General features: G+C 41.9%; 1 protein-coding gene and 1 long non-coding RNA gene across 2 annotated transcripts in view; one reads left to right on the top strand and one right to left on the bottom strand.

The window, feature by feature from the left end:
• gnb1l (guanine nucleotide binding protein (G protein), beta polypeptide 1-like) overlaps positions 1 to 16,794 on the top strand; it is a 37,477-nt gene extending 20,683 nt beyond the window's left edge. Inside the window, exons 6-7 of the mRNA XM_044110934.1 lie at positions 1,784 to 1,999; positions 15,234 to 16,794. Of these exons, the coding sequence (XP_043966869.1) occupies positions 1,784 to 1,999; positions 15,234 to 15,512 (495 nt within the window). The 3' untranslated portion in view covers positions 15,513 to 16,794. The remainder of the gene's footprint in view (positions 1 to 1,783; positions 2,000 to 15,233) is intronic.
• Positions 4,314 to 15,227, bottom strand: LOC122827861. The gene is made up of 2 exons (XR_006370134.1): positions 13,452 to 15,227; positions 4,314 to 4,566 (listed from the first exon to the last, which is right to left on the bottom strand). It is a non-coding gene; the product is annotated as an uncharacterized LOC122827861 (long non-coding RNA).
• Positions 16,795 to 17,191: the final 397 nt, after the last annotated feature.

Raw genomic sequence — 17,191 nt, 5'->3', positions numbered from 1 at the left:
ATCAAGGAGGTCCTTCGCTTAAGTGAAACGCTGGGCCCCAATCTGGATCGCTTGGCCCGGTCCCTGCTGGCAAGCAGGGGGCTGGGGGCCACTGATTTTTACTTGTTTTTATTTGTTTTCATAATCCCTCCGTGTTCGTCCTCCGCTGATGTGTTTGGTAGGCGTACACGACTCTGTCTATAATTTGTTTCAAGCTGGAAGAGGAGAAATATGGAGCGTTAACAGAGGAGAGGACTTGAACAAGGATGAAAAATGGCTGACATGGGCACATATGGAAAAAAAGATTTCCCTTCTGGCTTCTGCATGGTACTGCGTTTTCTCCTTCTTCTTCTTTTTCTTCTTCATTTTCTTCTTCTTCTTATGGCCTTGTGTTATTTTAAAAACAAAAGGTAGAGCCAGTGCAGCGCAGAGCATCTGTGTTTATTCCTCCATCATCTGAAGTCTGGATCTAGCGCTGACCTCTCATAAGGCTCAACAAAGTTCAAGGCTTTGTCCAGACAGTTGCCCAGCCAGGTGTGTGTTTGCTGTGGTGTGTTCAAACTTAAAATAAGAAATTGTGTTTTTATTTAATTTTATTCATAAGAAACTGGTATCTCACTGTGAATCCTAAATCTCTTTCCACTCTTTCTGTTTCAGACTTTTCCTCCCAATGTTAGTACCATTACTCTTTATTTTATTATTCACTTATTTTAGATAACATTTCAACTCTACCATGTACTTTTAACTCCAAAAGATTTACACTTTTAATAGAAATATATGCTGTGCTTCATGCTTGTTCTCCTGTAGGTCTTGTACTGTCCAGGGAATTAGGGGTGGGCGTTTATAATATCGTTTATTATTTATCATGATAAGTTTCTCATAGTGATAAGATTTTCATTTTAAATTGTCGCGATGAATTCCAAATAATGTTTTTTTTGTTTTTTTAAAAACTAAAACTGTCCATATTATCAGGATTGTTATTTTTACTATTTTTTCTCCCCATAAGGGTGTTTGAATAAATTTGAAAATATCATCAAATGTTCTTATAGTGCATTTCAGTGACACAAAATACACATGTGACTGGTGTCTAAAGAAGCGTGTTGCAAGTGGGGATGTTTTTCAAGAGCAGCTTTTGTGAGACTACGATTCTGATAAAACTTTAAGTCCGTATCGCCCACCCCTACAGGGAATATTAAAAGGCGTTCGTGTCTTAAATCTTTTTGACATTGTGCCACAAGACAAACCCAAAGTTGCCCATTTTTTGTAATTAAAATCTGAAATGTGTGGCATGAGAGTAGCCTTTCATTGTAGTCATAGCTGTAAGTGTTTTTGGGATTCAATTTTAAAAAAAGAAACATTATTTCACAACCTTAATACATAAATCCCAATAAAAAATAAATAAAAAAAAAACATCCAAATTTGAAGGTCTGCCATGTCAAAATCATAGTTCAATTATGATTAAAAATTAAATTAGCAAATTAAAATACTAATTGCATTTTGTGCATTGATAGACGTTAAAAAGTGTCAAATGATGGATGAAATGACACTGTTGTGCTGCAGAGAGCAGCTGACTGACAAATGGAGGCCACAACATCTCTGAGTGTCAGCCGGAGCTTCCAGACTGATAACCTCTGCTCCTCTTAGCTCCCAGCACCACACTAGTTGTCTTTTTCTTTTTTTCTTTTTTTTTTTTTTTATGGCTTTCTAAACCCCCGTGTTCATCTCACGTCTTAACTTGCGTCGCTGTCCTTCCGTTCCTGCTGTCCCTCCTCCCTCTCTCCCGTCTTCCTCCCCTCTCTTGCAGCCTGACTCGGGTCTCGGACCGTTCCTGTTGGCTGGATACGAGGACGGTTCCCTGTTGCTGTGGGACGTGACCCAGAGGTCCGAGCTGAGCCGTGTCAAAGCCCACCCCGAACCCGTCATGTGCCTGACCTTTGACCCCGGCCGTCTGAGGGGCGTGTCGGGCTCCTGTGAGAAGAAGCTCTCTTCGTGGATGCTGGACGGCCAGAACCACATACAGGTTAGGAGGCTCAGGGCTTGTCCAGATGATCTGCTTGTGTTTGTTGCTTAGGCTGCGACTCTAGAGATCCCGAAGATGTGTTGCTACTTTCTGACTTATCCAATCCCTTTATTCGTCATTTTTGACCGTTTCAGCTAGCAGCTGCCATCTATACATTTGTTTTTATTCCCTTCATCATTTTCTGAGCCTTCGGCTTCTCGTCCTTAATTATAGATATCTTTGTTTATTCACAGTATGGCATCAGCGTCTCCATATGACTTTATGCGTTACTTACATCTAGCTAAATAATTTTTTAATATTATGAATTAGAGAAGGACAAAGAAACCATCTTTGGTTTCTAGTGGCGGGACTCTTTTCACTTCTCACCTTGAACGACCTTAAAGAATGACTGACAAGCAGGAACGATTTTGTCGTACCAACAAAAGCTCTCCTCAGTGTGGAAGTTGTTACTGTGGGATGAAGAGCCTTGTGTTAGCTACTTTCGGTTTTAATGAGTTTCTTAAAAACTTAATCCCAGGACGTAAGCAGACGTAAGGAAATTGAAACTGTATTTTGCTGCAAGAGAGCGACACCTCCAACGGATCACAGTAGGATTGTTTTGTCCAACTGAGTTTCCAAACTCTGCTCCGAGTCATGTGACAGTTTTGAAGTGGAAATGTTTGGAGGAAGGTAAGAATAAGAAGTGTGCTGCAGTAATGCTAACCACGCTAGGAAGTAAAAAATAAAAAATAAAATTAAATAAAAACTGAAGTCCATAAACAGTTTCTCCTTGTTTTAATATATTATCATGGGTGAGCACACTTTCGCTAGTGCACTAACAGTGGAACTTTTTTTTTTATTAGCACTTTTACTTCCTTGGAACAGTTTCGCTGCTTAGTTTCCCCGAATTGAACTGTTCTGGATGAATTATAACGCACTAATTTACTTTGCTGGTTCGCAAACTTTCAGTTGAATAAAGATGAACATCTGTTTGGACAGTTAAGAACTTTTCAAGCAGACATTAATATTCATGCTCTCATTTTGAAAAGAGTGAAGTATATTTACTTTTCTATTTCCTCTCCTCACATTCTCTCTCTCTCTCTTTCTCTATGTTTTCCCCTTATAAATGTATTTCAAACAAGGAATGTACAAGAACAAAATAAAACACAGACAGTAAAGAAAACAATATAAACAAAATATCTAAGGACATCATAGAACATGTAAATTATAATCTCAAAATGAAGTTGGTGATTGATGGTTATAGTCTTTCAAGGGCAGGTATTTGAATTAAAGTTAGCTCTTTAGCATTAGCTACTGCTAAATATCATGTTGGTGTAGTGGTTTAATGTTAGCAGAAATATTATTTGTTTTTAGGGTTTTAGTGTAACTAACTTTTTAGTTAGTGGTGCCCACCATTAAGGATTAGTTAAATCTTGTTTAACCACAACTTGTTCTCTCACACACGACATGACATCACTGCTCCTAATATGAATAATCAATGACCGCTCAGAGAAGGTAAGGCTGAGCTTCACTGCCTGCTAACTGATTGTTGCACCCAGTGGTCATCTAAATCCCATGGAGTGGAATAAATGGTACCAGAGGAGAGGAGAGTGTTAGCTTTCGCCCGACTTGCTTGGAAAACATTAGGGGCCAAAGAGGAAGAGGCTCAGCGGGGCTCCGGGGGCCATAAATCAGCCGCTGGTTACACAGTGTTGGCAGGGCCAACACTGTGAGGCTGTCACTCCAGAGTCAAACCACCCACAGACACTCTGAAACATAGTCTCACAATAGACTTTAATATGTTCAAAAATTGTTGTTCTGAGGAATCTCTTTGTGCAGCGAATAAAACTGGAAATTTTAACTGATATTTCAAGAGTAACATAAGAGGAAATTGTTCGTATGTACACTTGGATGGCAGACGTCGCAGCCTCTCACACTAACGTGTGTTTTGCGAGAGTTCTAAATTCGCACTCCCCCACCCCTGCCACACTTAAAGAGATCACGTCAGCTTTCGTACCATAATTCATTTTACATAACAGCTCCTGCTTCAGAGACTTTCTGCCTCATTTGAAGCTGTATTTTCTCTTGATTTCATGAGCAAATAGGAATGCTTCTATTTTTCAGTCAAACCTCATGAATCAACGCCAAGGGGGAACCTACGGCTGATATAGTGGGCTCCTGCTCCAGCGAAGGGGTATTATTCTTTCCAGGGCTTTTTACAAATGAACGCTCGAATTAGAAATATTTGCAGAGCTCCCATTTTCTCACCCCGAATATGTGTCTAGACAAACACGGCGCAGGATTTCAGTCGGTATACCATAAACAGGAGGCGAGCAGTTATTGGGGTTTATTTTGCTGAAGCAACAAAATATTGATTCAGCGTGTGATCCAGGATGAGGATGACAGGGGGAAAAAAGCACAAGGAAGAGGGAAAGGATTCAGTTGGGGCTCTTAAATTACTCCGAAGTGCAGCTCACTGTGACGTCCAGACAGCTATCCTCGGCGCTTCCCACAGACGTATTTTCTGTGTGGCCGGGGTGGAGGTCCTGCCGGGTGGCAGGTCCGGGCCACGGCTTCTGACGGACGACCTGCGAGAGGTAATAAAAATATCAAAACCTTGGAGGCCCCTAAGCCAAACAAAAAACACATCTGCAGTAAGGGGAACAGTAGTTCACAGTGGGAGGCTGCAATAAAGACCGGGGAGACTGCAAGTGCCACAGCATCTCTCTTCCCACAAATTACCCCGGCAATAAAGCCCAAAAAGACTGCAGTGGAGCGGGCTGGGCGAGGCAGATGGATGGTTTTAGTGAAATCCGGGAGGGAACTGAATTTGACACAAAACAGCGCAGTTATGATTTAATGACACTGGAAGTCTATGAAGCGAGCTTATCTGGGCCAGATAAAGACAGATGGGCACAGGAATGGAGGTTAATGTGTTGCACATGGCTCCCAGAGGCCTTTATCTGCCGTGTGACCCTGCTGGCCTCAGATTGTTTCGTAGTAACGAAGCATCATCTTCAGCCCTGTTTCCCTTCTACTGGGCATTTGTGGGATTGTGAGGCAGTGCGCCGGGTGTTGGGGTTTACTAGCCGTTACATTACATAATATACATACATGGATTTAACTCCTTGTTAAATCCACAAAATGCATAATTTAAATATAATTTGAGGGGTTTTTTTTACAATATCACACATTGGCACCACCACTTGAGTACTGTAGAATACAATTAATCAGCAGCATTTTGCAGAGTCTGCAACTGCATTCCAGTAATTCAGATAAGACGAAACAAAAGCATGAAGTAAGATTTCCATTCCAGGAACAGAGATGAAGCTGGATGGAACGGGGGATTTGACACAATTTTCAACCTTATCCCAAGGTTACGAACAGTAGATTTACCTTAAACACCAAGAGGCCTGAGGACCTCTGTTATCTTTTAGTTATTATTTCTGGTGCAAAGATAATTATTATTATTATTATTATTATTATTATTATTATTATTATTATTATTATTAAATGAAGAAAACCATCTCACACAGCAGCCTCCCAACTGCGTCTTCCCCATTCAGTTCCTGCAGACTAGCCAGCAGCAATTAGCAACCACTTGGTTTAACTGTACATCTGCTGAGCTCGCTATAGGAGCTACTTTTCAGTTGTTAAAGGGTTAATAAGCAGAGCCATGTTGTGATTAATTCCTGAATGTGGAGCTTCAGAAAGAGCAGGAGTTTCTTACGGAGACAGATGCTTGGTTTTATCTACTAATCTTAACAATAGATGGCAACAAATTGTCCCACTTCAATGCATGGACAAGTGCAATGATGAGTTTGTTCAGGCGAGAGAGAGAAAAATGCAGGCTGTGGCCTGTAAAAGGCAAACGGAAGACTTCAGAGTAAGTCGGTCATGTCTGACAACTAAGCTCTAACTGATGACAGTTCTTGACAGAAAGTCCTGCTCCTCATCTTTTAATGGGACTGTGTGAGGGATTTATCCCTCAGGTGGTGTTGTTTTTTTGTGTGTGTTTTATTTTTTGTTTGGGCCCAGCTTGTTTTTGTTTTGTTAAATTGTTGTTTGTAATTTTGTGTGTATTTGTGTGGAAATATTGTTTAACACCAAGGTTTTTCTTTCCTACCTGGTAAGGTAATTGTCTCCGCCCCTTAATCAGTTCAGGCACTGTTTTAAAAGCCAGGTGTATGGAATTAAGGGGGTGGCTCCCTCCTAGTGTCTGAAATGTTTGTGAAGCTGTGTTTTGTGGAGAGATGTGCAAAGAGTTATATAAAGAAACAATTTAGAGCTCTATGACGGCTGGACATTGTATTTTTTTCATCGCAAACCAACATTTTGGTGTCAGAAGTGGGATGCGACGCTGATTTCCAAGAGCTAATTATGGGTCCAAAGCAGCAGGCAAAAGGCCTCAAAGTGGCAGAAGCAGCTCCAGTGGAGGGTACAGAGCAGGAGGGAACTACAGGTCAGCCGACTTTGCAGTCCAGTGATGAAACTGCGTCTGTGGATATGAACAGCATTGCTGCCATGTTGGAAAGATGTCTTCAGTTCCAGAGTGACTTTGTTGACAGATGGGACAAAGAAGAGTGTAAGCAAGAAAGGAGATGGCACCAGATGCAGGTTGAAATTAACAATCTCAGAGATGATCTGGAGAAGCAGCAGAAAGATGGAGCACAATCAGGCTCCTCATCAGAAGCAGATGTTGAGCCAGCCCCTAGGCCTCAATCTAGAGGTGAGCCAGTACAGAGAGCATGGACTCAATCTGATATTCCAAAGTTTGAGGAGGGAGATGACATTGAACAATACCTGACAACCTTTGAAAGGTTAGCAACGGCATACCAGTGGCCCGAGAGGGACTGGGCAGTAAGATTGGTGCCTCATCTCACCGGTAGGGCCCGAGCAGCATATGTGGCCATGGCTGCAGAGGATTCCTGTGAATATGTTGAAGTAAAAGCAGCAATCTTGACAAAGTATGAGATTAATGAAGAAGTTTACCGACAACGATTCAGAGAACCGGAGGTTCGTGTGAATGAAACCCCTCGAGAGTTCTACAACCGTCTGAAGGACCTTTACTTGAAGTGGATGCAACCTCAGAGGAGAAGAAAGGAGGATATTGGAGAGATTCTCATCCTGGAACAGTTCTACAGTTCTTTGTCACCGGAGCTGAGAGTATGGGTCAAAGAGAGGAACCCAGCATCGGCACAAGAAGCAGCAGAGCTTGTTGAGAATTTCCTGGCTGCAAGGCGGGGACCAAAAACCTTCCGATACAACCTACAACAGAAGTCCAGCTTACTGCAGGGTAAGTCTGTGGGGTTTGGTTTGGGTGGTGGTCCAGGTCAGATAGCAGTTGCAGAGAAGCAAAGGGGAAAAATATTCTTAGCTAAGCCTAAGTCAGAAACAAAACCTATTGTCTGCTATTTCTGTGGTCAAGAGGGTCATATAAAACCAGAGTGCCCATTGAGAAAAGCCAAATCAGCATATTTTTGCACTGTACCAAGGCCAGTGTTTGCAGAAGACCAATTTCAGGGTAAGAAACAAGTCATGGAGGTTAGAGTAAATGGAAAGCCAGCCATTGCTCTGTTAGATACGGGAAGTGTACAGACCTTAGTCCACCCTTCTATGCTGAAAAATCAATGCTATTTAGGGGGCCCAGGTCTTGATATTTCCTGTGTGCATGGTGATCATAAAACTTACCCCACTGCAGCAGTCTATTTAGAGGTGGCAAACCAAACTTATCTTTTAAGTGTTGGTGTAGTGGAAGGTCTTGCCTATAAAGTTATTTTGGGTCAGGATATTCCAGTTTTACCAGAACTGATTCAGGCCTGTAAGCCAGTGTATATTGTAACCAGATCACAAACACGAGCTAAACAGTTAACTGGGGATGAGGATTCTAAGCCTTTACCTGAGGTTGTGGAGACAGGCCAGCATATAAACTCTGAGACTGCTGATGAGTTAAATCCTCTGCGAGAACTGCCTTTCTTTAATATCCCTTTTGAGAGTGTGGTTAAAGTGAGGAAAAGCAAACAACAAAGAAGGCTTCATAAAATGGCAGGCACAGTTAGGCAAACATCATTGGGTTTGCCAGATCTTGATGGGGACACTGTGGGTTCACAAATTGACTTCAAGAGGTTACAACAGTCTGATGAGTCACTGAAGGGTCTTTTTGATCAAGCAATTCCTATCACTGAGGGAGAAATTGGTAAACATCCTGATGGGGGGAATTATATCCTTAGAGATGGGTTGCTTTACCTTCATGGGGGGAAAACAGGATCTGAGAAGCTGGTGGTTCCACAAAGTCTAAGGGAACAAGTGCTAAATTTGGGTCATGGTGCTCCCTGGGCAGGACATTTGGGTTTTAAAAAGACCTATGACAGGATTTATGCCAAGTTTTATTGGCCAGGTCTCTTTAATCAAATAAAAGAGTACTGCCAATCATGTGCAGTGTGTCAGCTGTCAGGGGGAAAAAATGTCCCAAAATATCCACTGCAGTCATTACCTATTATTGATGTTCCTTTCAGCAGAATAGGTATGGATATTGTGGGACCACTTGAACGGACCCAGGCAGGAAATCGGTTTATCCTGGTAGTATGCGACTATAGCACTCGCTATCCAGAGGCTTTTCCCCTTAGAGACATAACAGCTAAACAGATAGCATATGCTTTACTCCAGTTGTTCTCTAGGGTGGGGATTCCATCAGAGGTACTTACTGACCAAGGTACTAACTTTCTGTCTAACAATCTTAAGCAGGTCTACAGATTGTTGGGCATAAAGGGTATTCGGACCACCCCCTACCACCCACAGACTGATGGGCTGGTGGAGAGGTACAACAGGACATTAAAGAGTATGCTGAAGAAGTTTATCTCTGTCAATGGCAAGGATTGGGATAAGTGGTTACCCTATCTTCTGTTTGCTTATCGTGAAGTTCCGCAGGCATCCACTGGCTTTTCGCCATTTGAACTTCTTTATGGCAGGCAGCTGAGGGGTCCGCTGGATGTTCTTCAAGAGTCCTGGGTCGGCAAGAAGGATCAATCGAACAATGTCATCAGTTACATTCTAAATATGAGACAGAAGATGGAGGAGACAACCAACCTCGTCAGAAGGCACCTGGAGAAGGTTCAACAGCAGCAACAGACCTGGTATGATAAAACTGCCAGATGCAGATCCTTCAAACCAGGTCAGAAGGTTCTCTTATTACTTCCAACATCTGACAATAAACTTCTAGCAAAATGGCAGGGACCATATACGGTTGTAAAGAAGCTAAGTGCTACCACCTATGAGATTGAGATGCCTGAGAGAAGAAACACCAAGCAAACCTTTCACATCAATCTGCTTAAGGAGTGGAAATCCCGGGCTCCGCCCCTTAGTCAGCAGTGCTTTGTGCGTGCTGTGGAAGAGGAAGATGATGATGAGGGTGAGTTGCCAACTGTAAAAGACTCTGTTATTTCACTTGATATCTCTCATCTCACCTTCACCCAGCAACAGGAATTGGAGGCCATTATTCCTTCAGATCTCTTCAAAGAACAACCAGGTTCAACAGACTTGGTGGAGCATGATATTCGTTTGAAGACCAGTGTCCCTATCCGGCAACGAATGTTTCAGATCCCAGAGAAGATGGCTCCTGTGTTAAAAGAGGAAATTGAGGTCATGTTGAAGCGTGATTGAACCATCCACCAGTGAATGGAGCAATCCGGTGGTTTTGGTTATCAAGAAGGATGGGAGCATCCGCTTTTGCATTGACTTTAGAAAGGTAAATGCTCAATCAGACTTTGATGCCTACCCATTACCAAGGTTGGATGATCTCATTGAATGTGTTGGCCAGGCTAAATATATAAGTACTTTAGACCTTTGCAAGGGATACTGGCAGGTTCCTTTAACAGATGCTGCTAAGCCTGTAACTGCCTTCAGGACCCGCAGGATTATGGCAGTTTACAAAGATGCCTTTTGACTCCATGGCGCGCACCGCCACATTTCAAAGACTGATGAATAAGGTACTGTCAGGTATGGAGTCATTTACTGCAGCTTACCTTGACGATATTGTCATTTACAGCAATTCTTGGCAAGAACACCTGATTCATCTGAGACGGGTGCTGCAGACCATTAAGCAAGCCGGCCTGACTGTTCATCCCAATAAATGATCAATTGCAAAGAAAGAGCTCCAGTATTTAGGCCATATCCTGGGTGGAGGAGTCATAAAGCCAGTGAAAGATAAGGTGGAGGCAATTAAAGCAGCAGAGAGACCAACAACCAGAAGACAAGTCAGGTCCTTTTTGGGCCTGGTAGGTTGGTACCGTCGATTTATCAGGAACTTTTCTGCTAGAGCAGCTCCTCTTTCTGACCTTACTGGGACATCAAAAATAAAAATTGTTTGGGGAGAAGCACAGGAGAAGGCCTTCCAGGATTTGAAGCAGGCACTGTGCCAAGAACCTGTGCTCCAGAGCCCAAACTTCACTTTACCCTTCACTGTTCAGACTGATGCTTCTGCAAGGGGGATTGGTGGGGTTCTTTTGCAGGGAGAAGAAACCAGTTGCCTACATTAGTAGGAAGTTGTTCCCGAGAGACCAGATATTCGCAGTGGAATTGGAGTGTCTGGCTATCAAATGGACAATTGACTCTTTCAGATATTACCTTCTGGGCGAGAGTTCACTCTTGAAACTGACCATCGGGCACTGAAATGGTTGGAAGCCATGAAAGACACGAACAGTCGCATAACACGATGGTTCCTGTCTCTCCAACCTTATCGGTTTAAGATAGGCTACATTCCAGGAAAAGAGAATACAGTTGCAGACTTTTTGTCTCGCTGTGAACAGCGAGTCCCTTGAAGGGGAGGGAAGTGTGAGGGATTTATCCCTCAGGTGGTGTTGTTTTTTGTGTGTGTTTTATTTTTTGTTTGGGCCCAGCTTGTTTTTGTTTTGTTAAATTGTTGTTTGTAATTTTGTGTGTATTTGTGTGGAAATATTGTTTAACACCAAGGTTTTTCTTTCCTACCTGGTAAGGTAATTGTCTCCGCCCCTTAATCAGTTCAGGCACTGTTTTAAAAGCCAGGTGTATGGAATTAAGGGGGTGGCTCCCTCCTAGTGTCTGAAATGTTTGTGAAGCTGTGTTTTGTGGAGAGATGTGCAAAGAGTTATATAAAGAAACAATTTAGAGCTCTATGACGGCTGGACATTGTATTTTTTTCATCGCAAACCAACAGACTGTAACAATATTCCCACCCAGTGGTCACCTGTATGGTTTCTCTGTCAAAAATAGAATGATTGTCCTGATGTTCTCACCCTCACAGGGCCTATCCCACTTCTGCTAAAGCAGCTTTAATAAAAAATAATTAAAAAACCTTAATTGTTTTCCCTCTCCCAATACTTCCTCTTCTCTCCTCCGGTCACCAGTTTCACAAATTCGTATCACGTCAGCCAGAGCCAAGCCCCAACCGACAGGGCGACAAAAGGCTGTAATCTCTCCTCCGCTGAGTGCGATTCAGGGACAGGGCGTGTCGGGAATACCTGCGAAAAAGCTTCCCGGCCGCTAGGCGCGAGTGAGTGAGCGATGACGGGATGTTTCAGTGGATCTGCGTTAACAGCAAGACGTGTGCCAAGATGAGGAAGAGAAGTGGAGCAGAGCTCGATTGAAACCTGCCACCCTTTCTTCAGTGTGTGTCGAGGCCGATGAAATGGGACAAAGGAGGATGGTGAAGTGTGAGTTGGTGTCGGGACACTTGGAGACCCACAGCGAGTGTTGTGGATCCAGATGTTACGTTAAAGTGATATCTGGGAAAGTGGGCAGACACACACACAACGTTCGTGTGTGTGTGTCTGCGTCCTGTAACACCCGCAGTTCAAAGTATGAAGTAAGATGCTCATTTGTCCCTGTTACAGCCACTCGGGGCTGTAAATGTGACCTGGTTGTTAGTCAACTCCACTTTTTCAATACTCAGATTTATTCCTTAAGGTAAAAAAACAAGACGGTGAAGTTAGCTCAGCAAAAAGAGATACAGAGCCTAGGCTCATCTGTTTAAAAATTCAACTTATTTAAGTAAGAAGATGGACATGCACGGAGCTAATAGTAGGAATAAGATAATAAAAATAACAACAAAAAAATTGGTTGATAAACTAGATTTGGCTTTTCCTGCTCTTTGGTTTTATTTAGAAATCTTAAACATCCACTGAAAAGTTTTACAACTGTCTCAAAATAAGTTTAGTCTTCCGTGATCCAAATGTATCAGTCTTTGGTGCAGTTATTTAATCAACATGAAACATGTGCAGCCTTCTTTGTCTCAGTTCCAGTTGTGTGAAACTACCTAATTATTGTTCTTCTAGGTCTAAGTTTCTATAACCCTTTTGCCAATTCACCTTCCAAGTGAAATATGAAATGTAAAAAAAAATGTAAAGCTTTATTTACATTTATTTTAAAGAAATTGCAAGGCTGAACAATAAGAAAAATCACAGTGTTTCCAGTGATTTTCTTCTTTTTTGTTCACTCACTGAAAAAATGTTTTGAAATGAAAGTTTGGGGTTTTCCTACATCTGTCAGATGTGGGATTATGCTACTGCAGTAGAACAAATCTTTTCCATTGGTATCCTTAAATATGAAGCGTACGTATAATATGTTGAGCCTTATTCTAAGAGCATAATACTATTGACTGGGATACAATATGAAAAAGATGTTTGATGTTGGATTGATGTTAGTTTTTCTAATGTATTTATACAGCAAGCATATAATAACCCACATTTTTCCTTTTCTGTTTTTTGTTGTTGTTTTACCAAGTTAATTTTGTAAAGCATTTAATTTATTTATTAACTTAATCTTTTATTTGCTTGTTTTCCCCTCGTGTGTTTAGTGCAGGCACTGTTGCCACAAAAAAATCCCCCAATAAACAGCGACACAGCAGCCGGAGGGGGACTGTATTCTCCGCTGCACACGGGCATCTTTCATTTTAAATAATGACACAGGACGACCTTTCTTCCATGTAGCAGTTTTCCTCTCCGCTCTGTCTCTCTCTCTCACTTGGATAGAAAGTAAAAACAATTAACAAGGCGGCCTCGCTGACTGACCATTACTGCAATCATTAGCCATTTACCGCCTGCAGTTGACCCTTAAATGAAACAAATGCCTTTTCCTGACACAAACTATGGGAAGCAAAACAAACAAAAACAGACACTTAAACCCATCATTATCAGGCCTCTAATGCAGACCAGATGGGGAGAGGTAAGGGCATACCACATACCTGAGGTAATAACAAAGCTCAGAACAATCTCTAACTCCCCTGCTTTTCTCTGGATCTGTTTACGCGTCTTGTTAAGTCTGAATGGGCACGCACTAGTTTTCATTACAAATGTGTGCAAAACTTTGTTGATATTCCGCTTAGGACACAATTTTGAAATCGCGGTGTTCCCGTTGAATAAGAAACGCTATTAAATTTACACAATATCCTCGTTCATGCGATAACGCGTTAAAAAACATGCTGCGCCAAACATCCTCCTACCACTTCCTGTTGTCTTCGTCTTCTCCGTCAGTAGTAACATCTGGTTGTCGATCACATGGCTGTAACTCCCATACTTTCCTCAGGATCTGGTTTTCTGGCTTGTTCCGCCTGAATGGTCACGCACTAGTTTTTATTTTAACAAACATGCGCAGAACTTTTTTGATATTCCGCTAATGTAAAAAAAAAAAAACAAATTTTGCAGATTGCGGTGTCAACATCAGTTAAGAGACAATTATAATAACTGGCAAATATGTTTGTTCACATGGTAAGTTGTTAAAAATCATCCCACACCATCATCTTTCTACCACTTCCTGTTGCCTTCTTCATCTTTTCATCTGGTTATGATGCAAAAAAAGTGTCTTCATTTCAGTTTTACAAAACACACTAATTTTGAGAAGGATAAAAAAACCACTTCATAAAAGCGCAAAAAGTTATCAAAAAATGTTGTTTACTTTTAAATTGCTGTGTTTCCGTTAAAGATGATTTTTTAATTATTTTTTTTTGTAATTCAAATTTGTGCAATTTTACAGTCAATGGAAACACAGCTACTGTTTTACGCTACTGATACCAGCAGGGAAGGATTCATTACCAAAAACAAAATAGGAAAAATGGCACCACTAACTGTTTTGAACTTCTTTCTTTTTTTTTCTTTTTACTTTGATCAATGACATTCCTCTCTCTGTTCTCTCTCTCTCTCTCTTTCTGTCTCGCATTCCTCTTGATTCACATCTTGTACCTGGCTTATATCTCCCACATGCAGCTTGCGGACGGGTTCCTGCCCAGAACGGGAGCGTGCATGCAGATACATTCTCCCAACATCTCCTCCCATCCAAGGCCCATTAGTCTCCCCCGACGCAACTTATGAAGTCAATTTTACGCTGTCCAGTTTGATTTCTGCTCCCACGTCCAGATGTTTGCGGCCCATGTAGCGATCCGGCAGATATCCCCCGCCGCAGAAAGAGCACGTTCTCTCTGCAGGAATGCCCTGCCGCAGCAGGCCCTCCAGATACCGATCTGAGCCATTCATTATAATATGTCAGAATGTTGCCCTTTTAGAGAGATTGATACAGTCCTTGGGACAGTAGATCACAGGGAGATGGCGGGGGAGAAGAGGGGGGCTGTGGCTAATCTTTAGCAGGCAGAAGCTACACCAGCGTATTCATCAGCAGTCTTCACCTGCTGACCAGAACGTAATTCATCAGAGACGCTTGAAGCAGCTGAGTTTCTGCAAACGTGTTTTTCAGCGAGAGGGCCTCTATTTTTATTTTATTTTTTTCTTTTCTTTTCGCAGTGACACAGGTAACTCGGTTTCCCCACCCCATGTTCCTTCCCCCAGCGGCGCTAACTCCAAAGCAAATAATGGGACTCTGAGAGATTTCTTCGGGGCTCTCGCGCCGTAATGTTTTATGGCCGATGATTGAGTCCTGGGAGTTTACGGCCAGGTTCAACAGACCTCCAGCCCTCGCGCCTGGACCTCCGTCATCGTATCAGCTGATAGCATCTTAGTGTGTGTGTTTTCGTTGGCCACGCTTTCCCTGGGGCGAAGTGACATAGTGATTTATTGACCTAATTTTTATCTTACTAATGTGCGTTTTCTGTTTACTTTTCCTTTTCATCCCCGAATTCTCGGTTTGTTTGGTTTTATTCTCATCAGACAGTCTCCTCAAAGAAACTACTTGTTAATGTACTCTTCAAACACGCAGAAGTGCTTCAAATGCAAATAATTCTCATTCTATCCAAGCAAACTGTTTGCTGAAGGCCTTTGTCTCTGTGGTTTTGCAGCTCCAGGACTGCGTGACGCTGGTCAATCCCGGCGTTTCTCAGCTCCGCGTCAGAGGCGACGGGCGGCTGCTGGCATCTGCGGGCTGGGACCACCGAGTGCGAGTGTTCGGCTGGAAGAAGCTGCGGCCGCTGGCGGTCCTTCAGTACCACACGGACATGGTGCTCAGCGTGGCCTTCTCTGATCACCAGGACCCCACGCAAAGACTGCTGGCCGCTGGGTCCAAGGACCAGCGCGTCAGCCTGTGGTCCATTTACAACCAGAATGCCGACACATGCTGATTCAATGAGCTCTCTGAGTTTCAGTCTGCAGACTGAAATCAAAATATCATTCTGCTCTGTTTTATACTGACCCGGTTTGACTCTTGGCTTGGGCCGGTATCAGATTCTCTCAGCTTGAGAACTCTGAGGAACAAATGGAAGTTTTACAAAAGAACAGAGCGTAGTTTGCTTTTTTTGTTTTAAAATGAGAAAAGCAACAAGTATTTCCTACTTCTGCTCAAATATATTGTTTTAAAAAAAAAAGCTACAAAAGGAATTATGTTCATTTTGATTGGATTTAGTTCTTGATATTACTGGGTTAATTAGTAGGGCTACCTGCTGCTGTACCTAGGCTGCAGCCAGCTGCTTGACAGACAAGCTGCTTGTAGCTTGCTAGCCGTGATTCTACATGTTGCTTCACCTTAATAACAAGACAGAAGTGGGATCCCTTTAATTTCCACATCATGACTGTCCTGTTCTTTTAACCAGGATTATGAAAAATGTTCTTACGCTTCTTTCAGATTTAACATCAGAGACGAGGCGTTGACAGATGGTGTTATTCCAAAACTTAAAGTCACTCCCTCCCGTTTCCTGCTATCTCACTAAAAGTTGTTTAAATTACTACTGCACCAATGAGTGGTCCATGAAATCGGAATTGTGTAATTCGGTAATTACTTGTTGAAATACTGTTAATATTTTGTGCATTTTTTTCTGTTGAATAAATACATTAATAATATAAGTGACAATCATTTTTTTTGATCCATCGATTCAATTGTGAGAAGAAAAATCATAATTTAATGCATGGATATCATAATCTCAAGCAATTGTTTTGTGTCCTTTTCTTAATCAAAACACCTGCTAATTTAAAAAAAAAATATTTTCTGCATTACAGGAAGCATTGAAATTGATAAAAATTCAAATAGACCAGTCAGATCCCTAAGAATACCAGGAACTGGTAGAAAAGACTAATTGTATCCCATTAACTCTGAACTTCTTAAAACTTTTATACTTTGATACCAGTAACTGCCCCATGCCTGCTGACACGACACAGAGCTATGCTTCAAAGTTTACATTAGTATTTTTTTTAGATTAAAATTTTTAAATGTTTTTTTTTTCTGTTAACAAAGAGCATAATTTTGTAAAGGGAAAAAGTATGCTTTTCCATCTTTCCATACAAGATGGAAAAAAAAGGTCTGTGTCTAAAATCTAAAATCATAAAATGATCAAACAAGAAAGAAAGAACAGTTTGTAAAACTGGTGTAATATTTATACCAAAGTACGGATTAAAGAACTTCTAAAACCAGCCTTTTACTTTTCATCCATTTCCTTTTTGGGAACCCTTTCAGTTTAAAGAGCTGCTTTTTCTGTTGCATCTTAGTGCGTTTTGATCACTTTTCTAAGAGCGAGCACTTAGAAAAGTGATCAAAGTTTTAATTCCCCAGCAGTCGAGCTCTTCAGCCTCCTACTTGCTAAAGCCTAACTCGATGCTGTGCAGCTATGTGATTGTGTTGACTTATCCGATGGAAGCTTTGCTCCAGTGGACATGAATTTGAGGTGTATAGTGCACCTGAGCAGCTTTGTAATCCTGTGTTGTTATTCTTCTAGCTTTCTGCCTGACCTGGGCTGTATTAGTCAAACAAAGTTCACCAGAGGGAGGGCTGGCTACTTTAGTTGCAAGGCGTAGATAAAGGAAACGCTAT

This window comes from Gambusia affinis, linkage group LG03 (genome assembly GCF_019740435.1).
Source record: "Gambusia affinis linkage group LG03, SWU_Gaff_1.0, whole genome shotgun sequence".
NCBI classification, from domain to species: Eukaryota; Metazoa; Chordata; class Actinopteri; order Cyprinodontiformes; family Poeciliidae; genus Gambusia; species Gambusia affinis.
This window is presented reverse-complemented; position numbering and strand designations above follow the sequence as displayed.